This window comes from Eufriesea mexicana, unplaced genomic scaffold, assembly GCF_001483705.2.
Source record: "Eufriesea mexicana isolate 0111107269 unplaced genomic scaffold, ASM148370v2 scaffold863, whole genome shotgun sequence".
In the NCBI taxonomy this organism is placed as follows: domain Eukaryota; kingdom Metazoa; phylum Arthropoda; class Insecta; order Hymenoptera; family Apidae; genus Eufriesea; species Eufriesea mexicana.
The window spans coordinates 65509-84890 of NW_016909035.1; the positions used below are offsets into that span (position 1 = coordinate 65509).

At 45.7% G+C, this 19382-nt stretch overlaps 1 protein-coding gene across 1 annotated transcript in view; it reads right to left on the reverse strand.

Annotated features, from left to right (window-relative positions):
* Positions 1-19382, reverse strand: part of LOC108547055 (protein apterous) — a 62226-nt gene that overhangs the window by 29908 nt on the left and 12936 nt on the right. Inside the window, exons 2-3 of the mRNA XM_017899401.1 lie at positions 14964-15255; positions 14037-14421 (exon numbers count right to left, since the gene is read on the reverse strand). Coding sequence (XP_017754890.1) covers positions 14037-14421; positions 14964-15255 — 677 coding nt within the window. The remainder of the gene's footprint in view (positions 1-14036; positions 14422-14963; positions 15256-19382) is intronic.

A 19382-nucleotide genomic window follows, 5' to 3' on the forward strand; every position in this document is an offset into this window, starting at 1 on the left:
CGCGTTCGAGGCTACTATTCTTCGATAAGGTATGTAAAGATGTATAGCGATACGACTTTTATCGCTTCTTATTTCACATTTTATTCGAGATCGCTGCATCGCCAGGTCTTTTCAATATTCAAAAGATTGTCGATAAAATAATAAGGGCTTGAACGTCGTTTATGGCTACGCGAAGCACAATTCGGCTTTGACGTGACTCCTCTTGGAAAAGCGAGATGTTGCAATGATAATTAATGCAATAATACCATCTCCCAATTGTCTACGTATTTTTATAAGTCGTGAGAGAGAAATTGGTTCCAAGATCATGCTCCCTTTCTAACAATCGGCATTCAACTTTTATCAAAGGAAAGAGGTTACTTCGAAATCATCGTATTCCCACTTGAGAATCCAACAAGTACTCCATATAGCTGTATAACGAAGAAAATACTAAACCTAATCGTAAGCTCGATTCGGCAGAATCGAGTATCAAATCTATCCCTGTCAAATAAATTGAAAAATTCGGATTTTAAAAATGATTTGCGCGTTCCAATTACCGAAAGCAAAAAATCTTTCCAAAGAAAGTAGCCTTAACCTCTAGCCCTGTGTCCCAATGCCGCGTGCCATAAGCAACAATAGAGTTGGTCACACGTCGCGCCATTTTGTCCGAACGCGACGAAGAATAAAATTAACACGTGCCCGATTAATATAATAATGATAATAAAATAATCATTAATCGTTGCAGAAGCACGTCTAAATCACTATTTCTCTAGCTACGCAAATTGCTAGTTTCCTGGAGGAAATAAACACGCACGTATCTTCTCTGTCGCATCAGCTCATCACTATTGCTCAAAGACCACTCAATCACCCACCCGAAATTTCTCTTAGAACAGTGACAGAATTGTAAAGATATAAAATAAATATTACTAACCAAACTCTCGTTCGAAGACTCTCGAAGTCCCCATGGGGCGTGGCACGAGCAACAGGAAAATCGGTCACGCGTCGAGCCATTTCGTCCGAACGCGGCGAAGAATAACACGCAACTGGGACAGAAAGACGTCGACGAAAATTGACGACGAGCTTGACCGAGCCTGACGATGTTTACGTTGGACCCATCAACGAACCACGCCTCTCACCAGTGATACTCGTGCTTGCCTCGATTTCCTTGCCACGAATCTCGCGCGATATTATATTCGAGGGGGTTAATCACCTCCACCTAGCGACACCTGGGATCATCGAAGATCAACGTAATCAAGGTCTATTTGGTAAAAGGAAAAATCGAAATTTCGAGTTCTTTAAATTTTCTACCTCTGCCACTGCTCGCCAAGCTCTTCTCGGAAACGCGAAAGACCTGCTCGCTCACTGGCTACACCACCCACCCTCGATTCCTCCCCATCCGGGGCACCCATCGAGTACATCACCGATCTGCATGGTTCGCGGACGAATTTGCCGCCACGGCGTGGGCAAGAAATTCCGAACGGTCCCCGAAGCGAGACGGGGCCCCGAATTAATTACCAGCCGGCATTGAACTTGCTCGTGTGCGAACAGCGGCGCGCGCGCGAGGAGGCATCATCGGGAGAGCTCGGCTGGAAGGCATCCGCGAGCGTGTGCGCGCGCGCTGAATCTTGTAGCGGGTAGTTCATTAGTCGCATTAGAGCAATTTATCAGCGATCAGGGGGCTGGACACGCTTCGATTACCGACGCCGCTCATATTAACGGCGATGCCCGGCCGGAGAACGCGTGCGACGGAGATGGAGGCCGAAGACCAACGGCGAGCACCGCGAGTAATTTCAGAGGAAGAACACCTGGGCGACGCCGGGGGCGCGGCGGAGGGGCGAGGAAAAAAAGACGGAACGATCCAGGAAGCTCTTAGAGCACGGCGAGCAACGATCTCTTTACGCGCAAGCAATTTTTACGACGAAGCCACCGGGCCGGGCCGAGCTAGCACGCGAGGTGACCAGCCACTTTCGACGTTCCACCGTCTGCCGGCAGACGTACAGACGTTCATATTTCGCTGGAAAGTGGCTCGTTAAGACGTTTCCAGTTGCTCCACGTTCGTCCAAAAACCAAGCGGATAAGCGGGATAACTCGGGGACCAGGCACCTGTGTCGTCCCAGGCTAAGTCCCCGCTGTCCTCCCCTCTCGCTCTCCTCTTCCCGCTAATTACATCCTGTTCGATGTCAAAATATCGACATCTGGTCAGCCATGGATAAGGGTCGCTCTTTGTTTCTTCTTTTGCCAGGGCGAGTTCCTCGCGGTGGATCGCTGATAAGCAAAGATTGCCGAGAAAGCGAGGCTGTGTTCCGATGATTGCGTGAACCGGGAATTCGCTCTTGAAGAATGTTACAAAGAAATTTAATCGAGACTCGTTGCTATTGCATTCTTCCCAGACCTGGTCCATCCACTACGCTGCTCTCTTCAACCCTGCTCAGACCTGGACCTTGAACCCTATTTCAATAATCGATCTTTTCATGTCCAAGTGTCAATCGAACACCTTTGCGGAGGACCGCCGCATATACGCGTTCGGCGGAAACAACTGATAGGGCCGAGGGACTCGTGTGTTTCACGTTAACGCGTTGCTAAGACCGAAAAACACATACGTGCACTGACTGTTGCGGCTCTGGGACTACAAATCCCAAGTGGTGGACTGTTTTATGTCTTCATTGACAGCGTCTCTACGAACGAAAATCGCGTTTAAGCAGAAACGAGCGCTAGTAGTGTCGAATGACTATATTGACAGTGGCTAGGCCTCACGGTACGGTTTACTCAAAACCACGTTAAACTTCCAAGCATCGTAACACGCTTCAGTGTCAACCCCTCAGTCCCGGACCCTAGACCCTAGAGTTCCCTATATTCTCGAGGAATGTTCGAAGGAATTTGAACGAAGCTCGTTACTGTTGAAAGAATTCTCAAAAGACCCGGTCCATTCTAACACTCGATCATCGATCTGAACGAAACTGAACCTTCCAACCATCACCTCGGTTCAGCGTCAACACCTCGGGCCTGTAGCCGAAGCGTGGATCGGTAACTCGATCCTAGAAAGCTCGTAGCCTCGTGAACGGCTGGTCGCGTTAGATCAGTCGATCGTTCGGTCCGTTTGCTAGACCAACGAGTCCGGGCCCGCTGCTGGAAATAATTCCTTCCGATCTAGAGCCGCGCGGGAGTTACGAAAGGGTGTCACGCGCGTAAAGCCGGGTTCACTGGACGGACACGCGAACGCGCGTCGCCTAATAACACCGGCCGCGGCGACAGCCAGCAGCAACGACACGCCGGCTATGCCGCGACAACAGCAGATCGCACATGCGAGCCAGCGAGATAAGAGTTTCGGGCCCGAAGCCGTGTCGTGACGGGATGTCTGCGCTATTCCATCTTGGCTGTCACTCTTGTATGACGCGGTCTGCGCCTGTGTACGCGCCGATACACGCGCGTACCGCTCCGCGAGGACACAGCACGAGGAAAACGCTGTCCGAAGCTGTCCGCTCGCGTGCAAGGGCTGCGAGAACACGACTCCGCCACGCCTTCTGCTTCGACACTACGCTTCGACGCAACGCTTTGACACCGTGCTGCGCACTCTAGCTTGGGTTAAGATGGTAGCTACTCCGAGTGGACGCAAGACGATTCGCAAAGGACTAAAGCTCTGCATCGATTCTGCGATTGCTTCGCACGAGATTCCTCCTCCGTATTTCTGAGAAAAGTTGTTTGTTTAGCTTTATTGGGTTCGGGGCCTCCTCATTTCGATCTTTCCTAGAAGTCTACGCTGTTGGATCTAGCAAGATTGTTCGAATGGAGGCTTTTCTCTGTTCACCAGGATTTTGCGATAGACTCGGTGTAGGGATCCCCAAATGGGGTCTTCTTTTTGTTTGTGTCTTTGTTGTTTCGCTCGGGTCTAAAACTCTTGTGGTTCCTCCTATTGATATTGATGTCTGATGATGTTCCTATGGTGCTGGGCCTGTTGGTATCCCCCCTTGTCTCGTTGTGCTATCATACTGTATAGCAGATGCCACGTTCCACGTCCTGGGCCCCTGCTAGTGGACTCGTCAGTAAGGCTTTTCTAGCAGACCCCGCCTTAGACGAGGCTACTTAGATCGCATAGGAACTTCTATTTAAGGGAGGTCGAGGCGTCACCGAGTACTTGCGAGAAAGTCCTCGAACTTCCTTCAACTAGGAATCCATCTAGCGGCGAGAGTGAGAATCTCGGTTCCTTTTCATTGATAGACTTATACACTCTCGTTCACGATTGCGATACCACAATGGGTTTCGGAAGTGGTCAATTCGTTTGCCGGATAATGGACTCTGCGTCTCACAGACGCAGCATACGTAAGAAATACGGACTCAACGTAATGAGCATCTCGGATTATTCGTATAAGGCCACGAACGTGTATGTACATTTTTGATAGCACGAAGAGGGATGCATAAATGGTGCTGCAATTACATTGTAGACAAATGAGTCATGTATTCCACGGCGAGTAACACGGTGATTTGTCTTGGCAATATAGGACGAGGCATTAACCGATTAACGTTTAATCTTGGCTCGATAGAAAAATAAATTTCACCGTGTTATAGTAACGAAAGAAGCGAGATTTCGGGCTAATTTTTAACTCCCGTTTCGCGTATGATATTCCACCGCTTCGCAAGCCCGAGTACGCTTCTATGCCGGAAGAACGACGCTATTAATTCGCTGGCTCGTTCCTGAAGGAAAGCTCCCGATTCGAAAGGTCGCTCGACTGGAAAAAATTCCGTCGTAAACGTTATCAGAGGGTTCGTCGATCCTCCCGCGCTGATTCATAGAAAGCCGCGAGTGCTCGCGTAATCGGCGAGCGCGGTATTTGCATCTCAGGCACGAAACGACGAATCCACGTGATTCGTGCGCGTGCAAAAAGCCGGGGGGGCTCGTCTTACACAATCGCATCAACGGGAAATCTACGTTCTCAAATTTCAAGGCTTAATTTACGAGTGCCGCGCGAGTAAATCACGAGGAATCGCGGCGAGCATCGCAGCAGCGACAAATTTATTCCTTTTCCTAGTAGATATCGCGTAACGCCGACACACTATCCGCCGCGAATAAAGTTCCTGCGCCGCGCGACAATGGGAAACGCGTTCAACTTCCCCTGCCGCGACCCGAAAACCTGCCCGGACGTGCCGCCATTTTGTACTCGCCTCGATGAAAACTCCGTGTAAATGTGGAAGTTTTTCATCGAGAAAATGCAACTTTTTTGGCAACGTTTCGCTCCTCTTTGGTCGTTTGATATTTACCCTTTGAGCTTGAAAAAAAAATAGGGTGATTTTTCTCTGAAAACTTGTCGGCCATGTTGACTTTGGAATAACGCAACTATACATGGAATACAGAAAGGAAGTAATTTTATACGTTCATTTATAAGCGATTCCTTTGTAGCGAAAGAGCCTTTGAATTAAAAAGATTAACGCTAGAATAGGGTTATTTAATCCGTTTTAACTCCACAGCGCCATTTCTCTATCTCGGTATTGCTTAAAAGCGAATATAAAACCGACGATAAAGTTTAACCGATGAAAATATTATTAATATCCGAGACGGGAATAATGTTCGCAGCTACAAATACCGTGATGCATAATTCAAAGCTTCGACGGCTAATTTAGTCGACTATATCGAGAATAAACACCGTCGACAGACGATGAAATCGTCGAGACGTGATAATTTCCTCGAAGATAATAACGTCGAGATTTATATCGAGAATTATCTTTGAATCTGCGAGGAATCCGCAGGAAGAAAAAGCAACGATCGTAATTCAAAATTTCGCCTGCCAATTTATTCCGGTGTTTCACGAAGAAACGGAAATAGCGCGATATTCGGGAAATATGGCGGCTTGTGGAGGCTTCGAGGCCACGCACGACAGAGCTCGCGCGGAATCGCGTGTCCAAGAACGTCTGCGCGACTTCTTCCCTCCGCGAGTTCTAATCTGGTCGCTGTCACAGGGTGTCTTCACTCGCGCGTCCTGCTTCGCGCGATAAAACCAGCCCCTTATCCCGAGGGATCTCGACCGTGGCCTGCGAGATCGGCTGGCGCGATTTTCGAGGCATACCACCGCGTCCGCGAGCGGGCAGAAAGCGTGCAGAGAAGCGGAGGACGGAAGACGAGCAAAAGGAGCCTCTGTTGGGTGTCTGGCTACCGAAATTGCAATGCGCGGCTGCCACGGCACGAGAGCGGTCTCGGCCTCTGTCATGCGTTTAATGATTTATGTAATAATGAATCACCATTATCTACGATCTACCTGACCATGTGTTCAACCACGGATAACTGTAAAATCCCGACGTTTTCGAGCATTCAGCTAGGCCTAGCAACCGCGGTGTCTAATAACGAGTAAATTACCCGTTTCTTCACGGTGACAGGAAATCTGGCTTGAAAGCGACGCGGCGTGACCACGAGCGTGTTCCATTTTAATTAAAACCGAAAGTGCCGGGTCAGGAGGAACCCGAGTCGAATACGACGAGGAAAAGGGCAGGTACTTTCGCGGACTGCTCGAACGGCTAATAAAATTCCGGAAGATTCACGAGCCAGCCGAACAACCTCGTTTGTCATTTAATTAACAAGCGGGAGGAAGCGGATAAGAGCGAAAGGGGTCGAAATTCGAGCGGTGCACGAGGTAGCAGGGTCGGAGGTCGGAACGGGTCGGGCCAGGGAACGGGACGGAAAAAGAGAGGAAAGCGAGCGCGACATCCGGGGATGACGACGCCGGTGCACCATCCGCGATGACGTGCAACCCGTTGCACGTGTATATCGTCCGTCGCTCGTGAAATGTAGATCGACGGTGATTTACTTATCAAGAATCGACGCTTCGCCGGAGGTAAATGGTCGAGTCGTGACCATTAGTCGACGGACTGGCCAGTCCGTACGTAGCCAACAGCCGTGTGTGCGAATCGAGCAGAGCGAGGGAGTACGCTAATATCCGCGCCGTGTGAGGCCCTCACAGGCCCAACACGATGTTCCCTGTCCCTCGACCACGGTCCCCGAGACGATATTCCCGCATGAAACTTTAAATTATTTCGCTAGTCGATCGAACGAAGGCGATCAGGCCGCGCGCAGGATGAGCTATCGCGATGGCAGCGAGCAGCTTTGATATTTTCATTTCTCATGCGGCTCGTAATAGCAAGATTTATGGATTAGTCGAAACGTTGTTTGGCCTGCCGTTGGATAGAGATGAGAACGATTCGGCTCTCTGTTTCGGGCAAGATGTTTACACGTGATTGATCTGAGCAGCTTGGTTAGACGGCCGGGAGTAGCCTAGGTGATCTAGATAGCATTGTACAATGGGGTGGTAATAAGTTGATAACGTTATAAATCGCGCGTGTGGTATTAAAGTCTGGCGTGAAAGAGAAATATTCGGGGAATAAATTTTGCAGATAGAAATCATTCAGCTGGGAACACATCATTCTTAATTGGACTTATATTCCGCGCTGACAGTTTCTTGACAACTCCCTGCAATTAAACTACAATTTTAACGCGGTTCGCGTTACGACTTCGTCCGTATAATTTCGTACATGGGTCTTGGTAAAGTATATAAATAAATTTTATGCATCGGTGTTATAGCTTACCCACGCTTAACGTGACACTCAAACAACCTAACCTAGTATTAACCTTGTGCACTCGAAAATTTGTTCGTTACAGAAAAATAGTAATTCGAAGACTAGAAAAGTAATTCGACGATATTTTCAACACGATAAATAAGAAATCATATGCAAATTAAGACGTAGAATTATTTTACTTCGATTTTAATTACCGTCCATCTCTAGAATCTGATTAAACGACGACTGAGAGGCGCCTCTCGCGGTTAACCCTATGCACTCGAAAATTTTTTCGTTACAGGAAAATAGTAATTTTGCAAACTAGAAGATTTTCTGCCATATAGTCGACGATATTTTCAAAACGGTAACTAAGAAATCGTATGCAAATTAAGACGTAGAATTATTTTACTTTGATTTTAATTACCATCCATCTCTAGAATCTGATTAAATGGCGACTGAGGGGCGTCTTTCGGGGTTAACTTTATGCAATCGAAAATTTGTCGCTAAGCAAATAGCAACGTTTCTCTTCCCCTGCTTCGAATAAACCATCGAACTTGAAATCCGCTTTCAGAATTACCGGGAACCGATATTTTCGCGAACTCGCGGTTAAGAATCCCGCGAGGTATGGAGTTCCTGATCAGACATTCTCGCAGGCAGCAGGAAGTGCGCCATTTTCCCGAACGAACCGCGAACCCGACGCGGAAGTTTCGCTGGAAACCGTTCTCGAAGGCTCGCGAGCGATTTTCATTCTAAAAGATCACGCGTCTCTGCAAACCAACGATCGCCTGCGACTCCCCGCTAGGCGAGGATTAGTGGCTGAAACCGGCGCGAAATATGGCAAGACAGGTGATTTCCGCGTACTCGAGCACGAGCGTCGAGGGCGCAATTGTTTCTCGGAATGGAAATCACCGAGCCGGCGAAACGTGAGAGAATTCTTGCGAAGCTGTGCCAAGTTCGCTTCTGGCGCGCCGATTTATGGGAATTTCGTCGCCTCGCGCGTCGGGCCCGCGGAATTCGAGGGATGGCGCGTCGACTTCCGTTTTTCCAGCCCTCGCACCGTTGCGCAACTTATTACGGATCCGCGCGTTTCGTGCAACCTCGATGGGGAAAGTCGACCGAGTAGATGGAGGAACCGGTCGCGTAGAAATCTGGGGAAAGGTCTGGCGCGTCTGGGAAAGAAGACGATCGCGGTTTTTCCTGGTTCTAGCGCTGTTTCGGGGTATTAGTTCGTTAGGTAAGGCGAACATTACGCGGTTTATTATCGTCATCCCGCGCGAAGCTTGTACGCCAGTGGATTACTTAACCGATCAATCTTCCACCAGCAGCAAACATCGCGAATAGAAATTACCATTTTTACTTTCGACGTGATCAATTTTTTACCCTGATATCCTGACAGCCTGATTCGAGATCGCTCAACGTGCATTTCATCTTGGCAGAAATTATTCCGCTATACTTGAGGTTCTGACTATCAGTCTGAAATATTTACCTAAGTATGCTGTACGTGAGAGTAAGAATCGAAGCAGCGTGATGGAAGTAAATAGGTTCCTATACGTAATCGTGTTCCTATGCTAATGAAATTCAACGTTAATTTATTAAAAGCGGTTAGATCGTTTCCATAATTGCGATTTCCTTAGAAAAATAAACGAATGTCGTCGTGGGTAGAAATTAGCATTATTGCTTTCGGAGTAATAAATTTTACAGAGTAGTGTTCTGGTAGTCCTCCATTCGGAATCGCTTAGCACGGATTTCATTTTCCTCGGATTTATTAAGTTTAATGAAGTATATCAAGACTAAACAGGTACAAATATTCGTATGCCTCTCTGTTGATGAAGAGCAACTTGAATTTTCCCTGGAAAACGCAAACATGCGTCAATTTAAGAAATAAATATCAAAATATCGTCATTCTTTTGTCATTCTTTCAATGATTCCACTGTCGAAGTTGTTGCAGAGTTCTAACCTCCAGCGCCATGTTACTAGACGCTTCTAGCGACATCTGGTATCTTTTTGGCAATTCGAATAGAACCAAACGGTGGAAGTTGCTTCCATATCGTAAAGAATGTTAAAGTTAAAGTTATTCCGAGACATTATCCTGGTAAAACATAATCCATCCAAGATAATTCACGACAGAAGTAATGCCAAAAGCGAGTGTAACGTGGAGTAAACAGTACTACAGAGTGCATGCACGCTGTTCGACAGCGTTCCAGGAGAAGCGGCTGCACGAAACGCGAATTTCTTCTCCCCCAGAATCGACATTCTCGAAATAGCGTGCGGTTTCGAGCAAAGGCAAGCGGACTTACATAAACGCGCGGTATCTCATTGTTTTCCGCGCCGCGAGCCAGCCCCGTCACGATAACTCTTTCTTCTTCCATGCGTGATTCGCCTCCGTGGCCGCTCGGTGCTCTATGGTAATTTACTGTCAATCGCGTGCACGTCGATAAAACGGGCCCTTATCGTCGCTGACGAAGAGACCGCGAGGCCCCCGTCGTCGCAGTTCAGCCGTTGCGTAAACGCGCCAGTCCGCTTTGAAATCACGCGCGCTCTGAAATCGCGGACGGCCTCACCGGAATGGCCCCTCGAATTACAGAAATTGCCGCTTCGCGGTTGACTTGCCGCCCTGACGAGCGGCCAAGCGTATTCTTCGCGACGAGCTACCAGCCTTATTGACGCGAAGGAAAACGGAGGCGAACTGAAATTCGAGGGAAAATTACGAGATCGGCTTTTCCACGAAACCTACAATCCAATGTCCATTTATTGCGGAAGCATTAATCGTCATCCACGCGGAGAATAACGAACAGATAATTTTTATATTTATAGTTATATATATAATAACAATTTTTATTATTACAGGAATATTACAAAATGAGAGGGAAAAATTTAAGAACACGTAGAATTTGGAAAATCGAAGAATAAAACCGGAAGACTAAATTTGAAATAAATATAAAAATATATGGAAGAATTAACGATAAGTCGAAGGAATGAATGGAAGCAAATGTTAAGAAATCGGAGGGAAAATTTAGGAACATGTAGAATTTAAAATCGAGAAATTATAGAAACTAAGGATTGAGTAGAAATAAATATAGAAATATGCGGAGGAATTAACGATAAATCAAAGGAATGAATGAAGACAAATGTTACAGTATCGGAGGAATAAATTTAAAAACACAAATAATTCAGAATATTTGCAAATTATAAATAGAAATAAATATAGCTAGAAAAATAGATAGATACATGGTGTGGATTTGATTTTATTAATGTGAATATGAGTGGAAGATCTAGAATTCGTGGTATTGTGCAATTGTTATAGATCAGAGCCAATGAAAAATTAGGAACATGTAGAATTTAAAATCGAGAAATTATAGAACCTAAAGATTAAGTACAAATAAATATAGAAATATATAAAGAATAACTATGACGAGGAATCACCAATAAATGGAACGAATTAATGAAGGAAAATATTACAGAATCGCAGGAATAAATTTAAGAGCACAAATAATTCAGAATATTTGCAAATTATAAATAGAAATAAACATAGCTAGAAAAATAGATAGATACATGGTGTGGATTTGATTTTATCAGTGTGAATGCGAGTGGAAGATCTAGAATTCGTGGTATTGTGCAATTGTTATAGATCAGAGCCAATGAAAAATTAGGAACACGTAGAATTTAAAATCAAGAAATTATAGAACCTAAAGATTAAGTACAAATAAATATAGAAGTATATAAAGAATAACTATGACGAGGAATCAACAATAAATGGAACGAATTAATGGAGGAAAATATTACAGAATCGCAGGAATAAATTTAAGAGCACAAATAATTCATAAAATTTGAAAATTATAAATAGAAATAAACATAGCTAGAAAAATAGATAGATACATGGTGTGGATTTGATTTTATTAATGTGAATATGAGTGGAAGATCTAGAATTCGTGGTATTGTGCAATTGTTATAGATCAGAGCCAATGAAAAATTAGGAACATGTAGAATTTAAAATCGAGAAATTATAGAACCTAAAGATTAAGTACAAATAAATATAGAAATATATAAAGAATAACTATGACGAGGAATCACATAAAATTTGAAAATTATAAATAGAAATAAACATAGCTAGAAAAATAGATAGATACATGGTGTGGATTTGATTTTATCAGTGTGAATGCGAGTGGAAGATCTAGAATTCGTGGTATTGTGCAATTGTTATAGATCAGAGCCAATGAAAAATTAGGAACACGTAGAATTTAAAATCAAGAAATTATAGAACCTAAAGATTAAGTACAAATAAATATAGAAGTATATAAAGAATAACTATGACGAGGAATCAAGAATAAATGGAACGAATTAATGGAGGAAAATATTACAGAATCGCAGGAATAAATTTAAGAGCACAAATAATTCAGAAAATTTGCAAATTATAAATAGAAATAAACATAGCTAGAAAAATAGATAGATACATGGTGTGGATTTGATTTTATCAGTGTGAATGCGAGTGGAAGATCTAGAATTCGTGGTATTGTGCAATTGTTATAGATCAGAGCCAATGAAAAATTAGGAACACGTAGAATTTAAAATCAAGAAATTATAGAACCTAAAGATTAAGTACAAATAAATATAGAAGTATATAAAGAATAACTATGACGAGGAATCAACAATAAATGGAACGAATTAATGGAGGAAAATATTACAGAATCGCAGGAATAAATTTAAGAGCACAAATAATTCATAAAATTTGAAAATTATAAATAGAAATAAACATAGCTAGAAAAATAGATAGATACATGGTGTGGATTTGATTTTATTAATGTGAATATGAGTGGAAGATCTAGAATTCGTGGTATTGTGCAATTGTTATAGATCAGAGCCAATGAAAAATTAGGAACATGTAGAATTTAAAATCGAGAAATTATAGAACCTAAAGATTAAGTACAAATAAATATAGAAATATATAAAGAATAACTATGACGAGGAATCACCAATAAATGGAACGAATTAATGAAGGAAAATATTACAGAATCGCAGGAATAAATTTAAAAGCACAAATAATTCAGAAAATTTGCAAATTATAAATAGAAATAAATATAGCTAGAAAAATGAATAGCTACATAGTGTGGATTTGGTTTTATTAGTGTGAATGAGAGTGTGTGAGGTCGAGTAATGACACGAGTGTAGATATGTATATTTTTGGAAGTACGTTTGGAAGATCTAGAATGTGTGGAATTGTGCAATTGTTATAGATCAGAGCCAATATGTTATGAGGAGTTTCAACTTATTACAAAAAGCGTGAGAGTGAACATTTAGGAGATAAGACACGTGTGTATATTATAATTTACAATAAATATATAATTGTTATACAACAAACTCACACACAGTTCATAGATACATATAGATGGATACATACTTCAAAGAATGGGCCAATTACCGAGTCGAAGAGATGAAGAAAGAGTAACTCAAACTAACTCAAACTAACCGAAATTTCGAGTGAGAGAGAGTGGGATGGAAAGGAAAATTCAGTCGTAGCAATGCAAATATGGTGGTCCGAATGCGACCCGATAGGGAGTCGACCGCAGAACTACGGATTTCCTCGGGTAGCGTTGTCGATAAACGCCAGAGACACTATACTTTGCGGTTTCGTTTAATTGCTCAGCAGCAAAGATTATCAGCCAGTCGCACGAAGATTCATGTAGATATAAACACGGTTATAAACCATAGCCACGGCCATTACTATCGATGAACAAAATGGACAGATGCAGCACTGTGCAATTTATTTAACGCATACGAGAATTAGAAGACCAGGCAATTCAACAATTTATTAACAAGAACACTGGAAACTTTGCTTTTACGATTCCCCACGTTCGTCCTTATTGACCATCGTTGCGAATCTCTAACGAGAGGCTAGGCCTTTTATCTGCGAGATAAAGAGCGACCTGCGTACTAATAGAGATCCCTAGTTTAATTCGACGCCGAGAATTTAACGAACCGCCATTCCTCCCCGGTTATAAATTACCTCTGACTATTTCCTATCTACGAGTTCGGGTATAAACCTCGAGCCGGATAACGCGGAATTCGGTATTCACCCCTGTAGCGTGAAATTCTTTGTGTCCCTCTTTAGCCGACTATCGTCCACGATTTGATACCATTAATGGCCGAAAGGGAACAGCGCGTGGCTAAATATCCGGCTAATCGACCGGGTCTCCGGGATCATCCGAGATTCGTAAGATTCTTGCACACGTGGACCCAAACTCCCCGAATACAAATTTGCAAAGAGCAAATCGATTTAAATATAGACTCCGTGGGTCGGCTAGGACGATCTCGGAGTGCCAATGAAAAATTGTGAGAAATTATAACATAAATCTCAACCCTCGACTGTATTCGTGTATCGAGGCAGAAAAATGCGAGGTTTATTCACGGCCAGATAACCCGGTATCGTAGACCCTCGATCACGTCTCTCGCGAGAATCGAATCGGCCTCGAGCGTTTACGTAACCAGTCGAGGGTTAATCACCATAACGAATGTCTGCATCCACTCACCGATAGTAGTCCTTCTTGCAGTAAATGTTTCCGTCCCTGCTGAAGCAGGTGACTTCGCCGTCGAGGCCCTGACGGCAGTGCGAGCACTGAAGGCAGGCCGCGTGCCACCGCCTGTCCACCGCTTGCAGGTAAAACCTGTCGGATATCCGGAGGCCGCATCCGGCGCAAACCACCCCCGGAATATCCTCGGACTGCGCTGGCGGGGTGGGTGGCGGCTCCAGCTTCGGGATGGCGTGCAAGTGTTCCGTGGTCTGCTGCTCCTGCGAGTGAGTCTGCGGGTGCAGATGCGAGTGATGGTGGTGATGGTGGTGGTGCGTTTGAGGAGGCATGCTCAGGTCGCTCGGGTTCTCGAAGTTGCTGTTGTTGTTCCTGTATTCCTGGCCACCTGGTCGGCCATCGATAAAATTAATACCATGAATATCGCGTTTCCAGAGATTTCAAAATGTAAGCACTTTGCGGGCCAGGTCGCGTTCGACACCTTATTCTGGGTGGTTCATAGGCAAGAATTTTGGAAAATTGGATGATCAAAACTTGACTCCGTTCTTGTCGAATAAAATTAAAATATGCGAGACTATGTTTCGCGTAGAAAAATTCGACGTGGGACCGCAAAGTGTTGGTACTCGAAAGTATTTTCCCTTTGTTATCGTGATTACAAAAGGGAAACGAAGGGAATTCTTCGCAATTACAAGTGTTAAATTAAAATCGCAAATTTTCTGCACACCTAATATCGAGGATTCTCACGACGGATGAAATTCATCGTGTATACGTGGGAGTATTAATCGTCACAGGATACAAGGGCAGAATAATTCTAGCCTTTTACGCGACGGAATATTACGCAGTGCCGTGTGTGAGCACGAGGGATTAAATATTTGCGAGATAACGCGAGTAAGGTGAATTCCATGCAAATGAGAATGCGAGATAACTAACCTCCGGGAGAATCATAGTCCCTAGAGTCGTAGGGGGTGGTAGGTCCGTCGTAGCAGTTGTTGTTGGTGCCGCAGTGGGTCTGATGCAGGGGTGTATGATGGGGCCCGTGATGGTGGGCGGCAGGAGGACTGCACGGTAAGGTGGTAGGTCGTGCAGCGTCGCCCATAGACGCAGGGAGGCAGGGACTTAGGTCCCTCGCCTGGTCCACTGCTCCGGGCCCCCCCGCGCTGCCGGGCCCCCCTTGACGCCCCACAGCCAAGCCGCTGCCACGCTCCTGCGAGCTGGCCGGCTGCTGGAACAAACATCCAGTCACGGATTTTTAAAATATTCCAAATGAACAATGGATAATTCGGAATATTTGCGATTATGGTAGAACGTCGATTATGCGATCGCAGAATCAAAGATCAGCACTTTCCAGCCGACATATCCGCTTTGCGAATTTTCCAAAAGCTAGGCAAATACCAGATAATATAATCTTTCCCTTTCTTCTTCTTTACATTACCATTTGTTACGAATTTTTATTTGCGGAAACGTAGTCGCTTTGTGACGCAATTCAAAATTCGCTCCTCCCAGCTCGATTATCCCAACGACTTTATCTGTCCATTAATTTCGATAATGGACGTTCTACGGTAATGGGAAAAATGGCGAAACGAGCACTCGTTTCTTAACCGGCTGCATAGTAATATCGAGTTAAGCGACAGGGATACTTTCTGTCACAGTGTCGAGTCCGAATCCTAATGAACAGTCGACGGTGGTTTAGTATCGATTAAAAAAGTCGTAAAACGAGGTGTTAATGTCGTTTAATAGCGTTAATTTCGTTACACGATAGGAGCGGACAAAACGTCTGGCTATAATGAGAATGCAAAGTCCTGCAGGCGAGTAGAGTCTAATACGTTAATTGATCCGTAATGTCGCGGCGTTAAACGATTGTTTCACGGGCGTCTATTTTGCAACACGGTCTCCCTCGGCACCCGGACCAGCATTGCCGGTGTGTTTCACCGTTCACGGTTCAGTAGCCGTATCGAAAAACCGACCGAGAGAGAAAGAGAGAGAGAGAGAGAGAGAGAGAGAGAGCCTAATCCCGGCGATCTAACCGCAGTCGCGTGAAAAAGAAGCGTGGTCGATTTGCTCGAGTGAAATTCTCACACCTCCGTCACGGAGTGTCCACGAAAGTCGAAACTGTGTCACCGTTTGGCAAAAAAATCCGTCGCGAGAAATCGAGACGGAGAGGAAGAAGGAGCGTATGGGAAGAGGGAGAAACACGGACGCAGTGAAAGTAAGGAAAGGTGGCCAGCTTTGCCGATCGAAGGTCCGAGAAACGAAGGTGGAAGGACGGGGCACGGTGGAAAGGACAAAAGACGCGCTGCGGGTGGAAAAACGCCGCGTCAACGTGGACGCCGTAGGTCTGGCACCGGTGAAAAACCTATAATTCCCAACGACGAAGGCAGTGGGAAAAAGCATCCCGGTAAAAGTAAGAGACGAACGGAGAACCGAAGATGGAGAAGACACTTTCGACCGAAGCGGACGAGGAGGGACCGTAAAGGACATGGTCGGAAGACGCGGCGACCACTAGGTAGGATAGGTCTGCTGGTCGTCAGACCGACAACCGGAATAGGCGAAATAGGACAACAACCTAACAGGCACGAAGAGCAAGACGGCGACGGGGACAGTATCCAAAGTGACAGCGGATTACGGCTCGGTTGACATCGGCAAAGGGCAAGGGGGCTAGAGAAAAGGAGAAAGATAAAGAGTGGCATGCTGACGGCAGTAGCCGGTCGCCTCTGATGGATGTCGTAAGGCGGTGTGCGCATGCGCGCGACCCTATAAGGCGCCCGGAGCCGACCAATCCGAGTCGCCGCCGTGTTTCAACTGTCAACGCGGTTGCGGCGTACCGCGGTGCGCTCGAGACATAAATTACGTGGCGAGCTGCCCTGGTCCTCTCCTTCTTGTCCCTCTCTCTTTCCGCCTCCCTTTTTTCCTCTACCCCTCTTTCTCCGATACCTTTCCACAAACTCCGTCTCTCCTTCTACTCTTCTCCTCCCCTTTCCGCCAACCCTTTCTTCCCCATTTCCTTCTCGCTTCCTTCGGACAGCCCTCTCTTCCTACGGCCCTCTCCCGTGGAAAACCAATGCCGCACTTTACGACACCAGATACCGGTATTTACTGCATCTCCGTCCAAGCGGCGCGTTTGCGATCCAGCCCGAAGGGCGGTTAACTTTTGCGCATAGAACGTCGTAAAGATCGCTGCTCTACCCTCCGATGCGCCCCGCGGTCTCACCAATTTAACCTCCAATTCTACATACCCTGAATTTCTATACGTACGCATTCTACGTACACCTTTCCACGAATCGCCGCGCGTCTAGGGGATTTTTCCCCAACCTCAGCTTTCTGGGGATAATTTGCGCGCGAGTCGAAGAATTATTTAAAATTCGCCTCTTCCACGCTACCCATCGATGCTGCCTCGCTATAGTCGACCATGGTTTGACACTCGCCGGTGAAATACCGGTGACTAAATGATTACAATTATTCTCGTTAAGGTAATAAATTTGAACCGACTGCAAATGGAGTTCCGATAAATAAATATACGCTTCTGTTCCAACGGGTATACGTTTAACGATACGCCGATCTCGTTAAATTCGCGTTTCAATTGCGACACGGATTCCGATTCCCTAGACGGACAGCGGCTTCTGCTTTTTTTCTGTTCTTCTTTTTTTTCCCCATTCCATCGACCGATTCATCGAACGATAATGGTCCTAGAAGCAGCGCAAGGAGATCGATCGGATAAAGCGCGCGTGCGCGCCGCGGCATGTCCCGTGGCAAGGGAAAACTAATAGAAATTGCCACGTTCGTTTGTTACGGCGGATTTTCACCGTGCAACGTAACGATTACGCGGCGGCCGTTGTTCCTTACGTAATAAACCGGGTCGCGGAAAGAATCCGTGGAACGCGCGTTTCGACGTGTCTCCCCGGTGCTTCTGGCGTGCAGCCTATCGCGAATCGCGCCTCGTTTCCTTCGAAGATCATTGATTAAGCTTCGATTGGAACTTTGATTAGGCCACTTTCTTGCCGCCGGTTCTAGCCGCGACACCCCGCGGTGGTGCCCTCTATTCTCCGGGAAAATCTGCCATTTTCCAGCGACCCCGTTCGATCCTCTCCTCCACCGTTTTTCACTCGCGTTGAATCCCGTTTGAAACAACCTAACCTATACCGATCGATTGACACCAGTGCGATCCGCATCGACTGTGCATCAAAAATTCTTTCACCTAGGAAATCACCACCATTGCGAGGGGGTTGAAATTTCTTTCGACAATCGCGTTGAATCGATGAACCGATTCATAAAAATCGAGATTGCGATAATTCCACGTACCCGTATCCACGTATTTACCAGTCAATAACCTATACCGATCGATTGACACCAGCGCGTTCGGCATCGACTGTGCATCAAAAATTCTTTCACCTAGGAAATCACCACCATTGCGAGGGGGTTGAAATTTCTTTCGACAATCGCGTTGAATCGATGAACCGATTCATAAAAATCGAGATTGCGATAATTCCACGTACCCGTATCCACGTATTTAGCAGTCAATAACCTATACCGATCGATTGACACCGGCGCGTTCGGCATCGACTGTGCATCAAAAATTCTTTCACTTAGGAAATCACCACCATTGGGAGGGGGTTGAAATTTCTTTCGACAATCGCGTTGAATCGATGAACCGATTCATAAAAATCGAGATTGCGATAATTCCACGTATCCGTATCCACGTATTTACCAGTCAATAACCTATACCGATCGATTGACACCGACGCGTTCGGCATCGACTGTGCATCAAAAATTCTTTCACCTAGGAAATCACCACCATTGCGAGGGGGTTGAAATTTCTTTCGACAATCGCATTGAATCGATGAACCGATTCATAAAAATCGAGATTGCGATAATTCCACGTACCCGTATCCACGTATTTACCAGTCAATAGCTTTTAACCGTTCTCTTTGCATCCCCAGCGAGATTATCCTTCGACTTATATCCACTCAGAGACGTGTGTTACGCTCGCAGATAACACCGGTGTATCATGCAAAAAGTCAAGCAGGTTTTCATACACCGTACCCAGCTTAATGTCATTATTAACCTCCGCTCGAACAATGCAGCCTTTTTTCAACCGCCAGCCGCATTTCTTAACACCGCATTGTGCCAGGTCGCACTCGTCGAGCCGCGAGCGAAGATGTTCCTCCGCATAGGTCGCCGCTTTTCTTTCGACGTGGCTGAATGAGATTTCCCAACCTTCCCCCCGTATCGGCCATCGCGGCGGAACAAGCGCCAACAGCGAATGCAAATAGAGATATCCACTGCGCGAACACGACTGGAAACCGCTGTTTTTCCATCCGAACACGCGTTTCTCACGGACATTTTCGCCTGAAC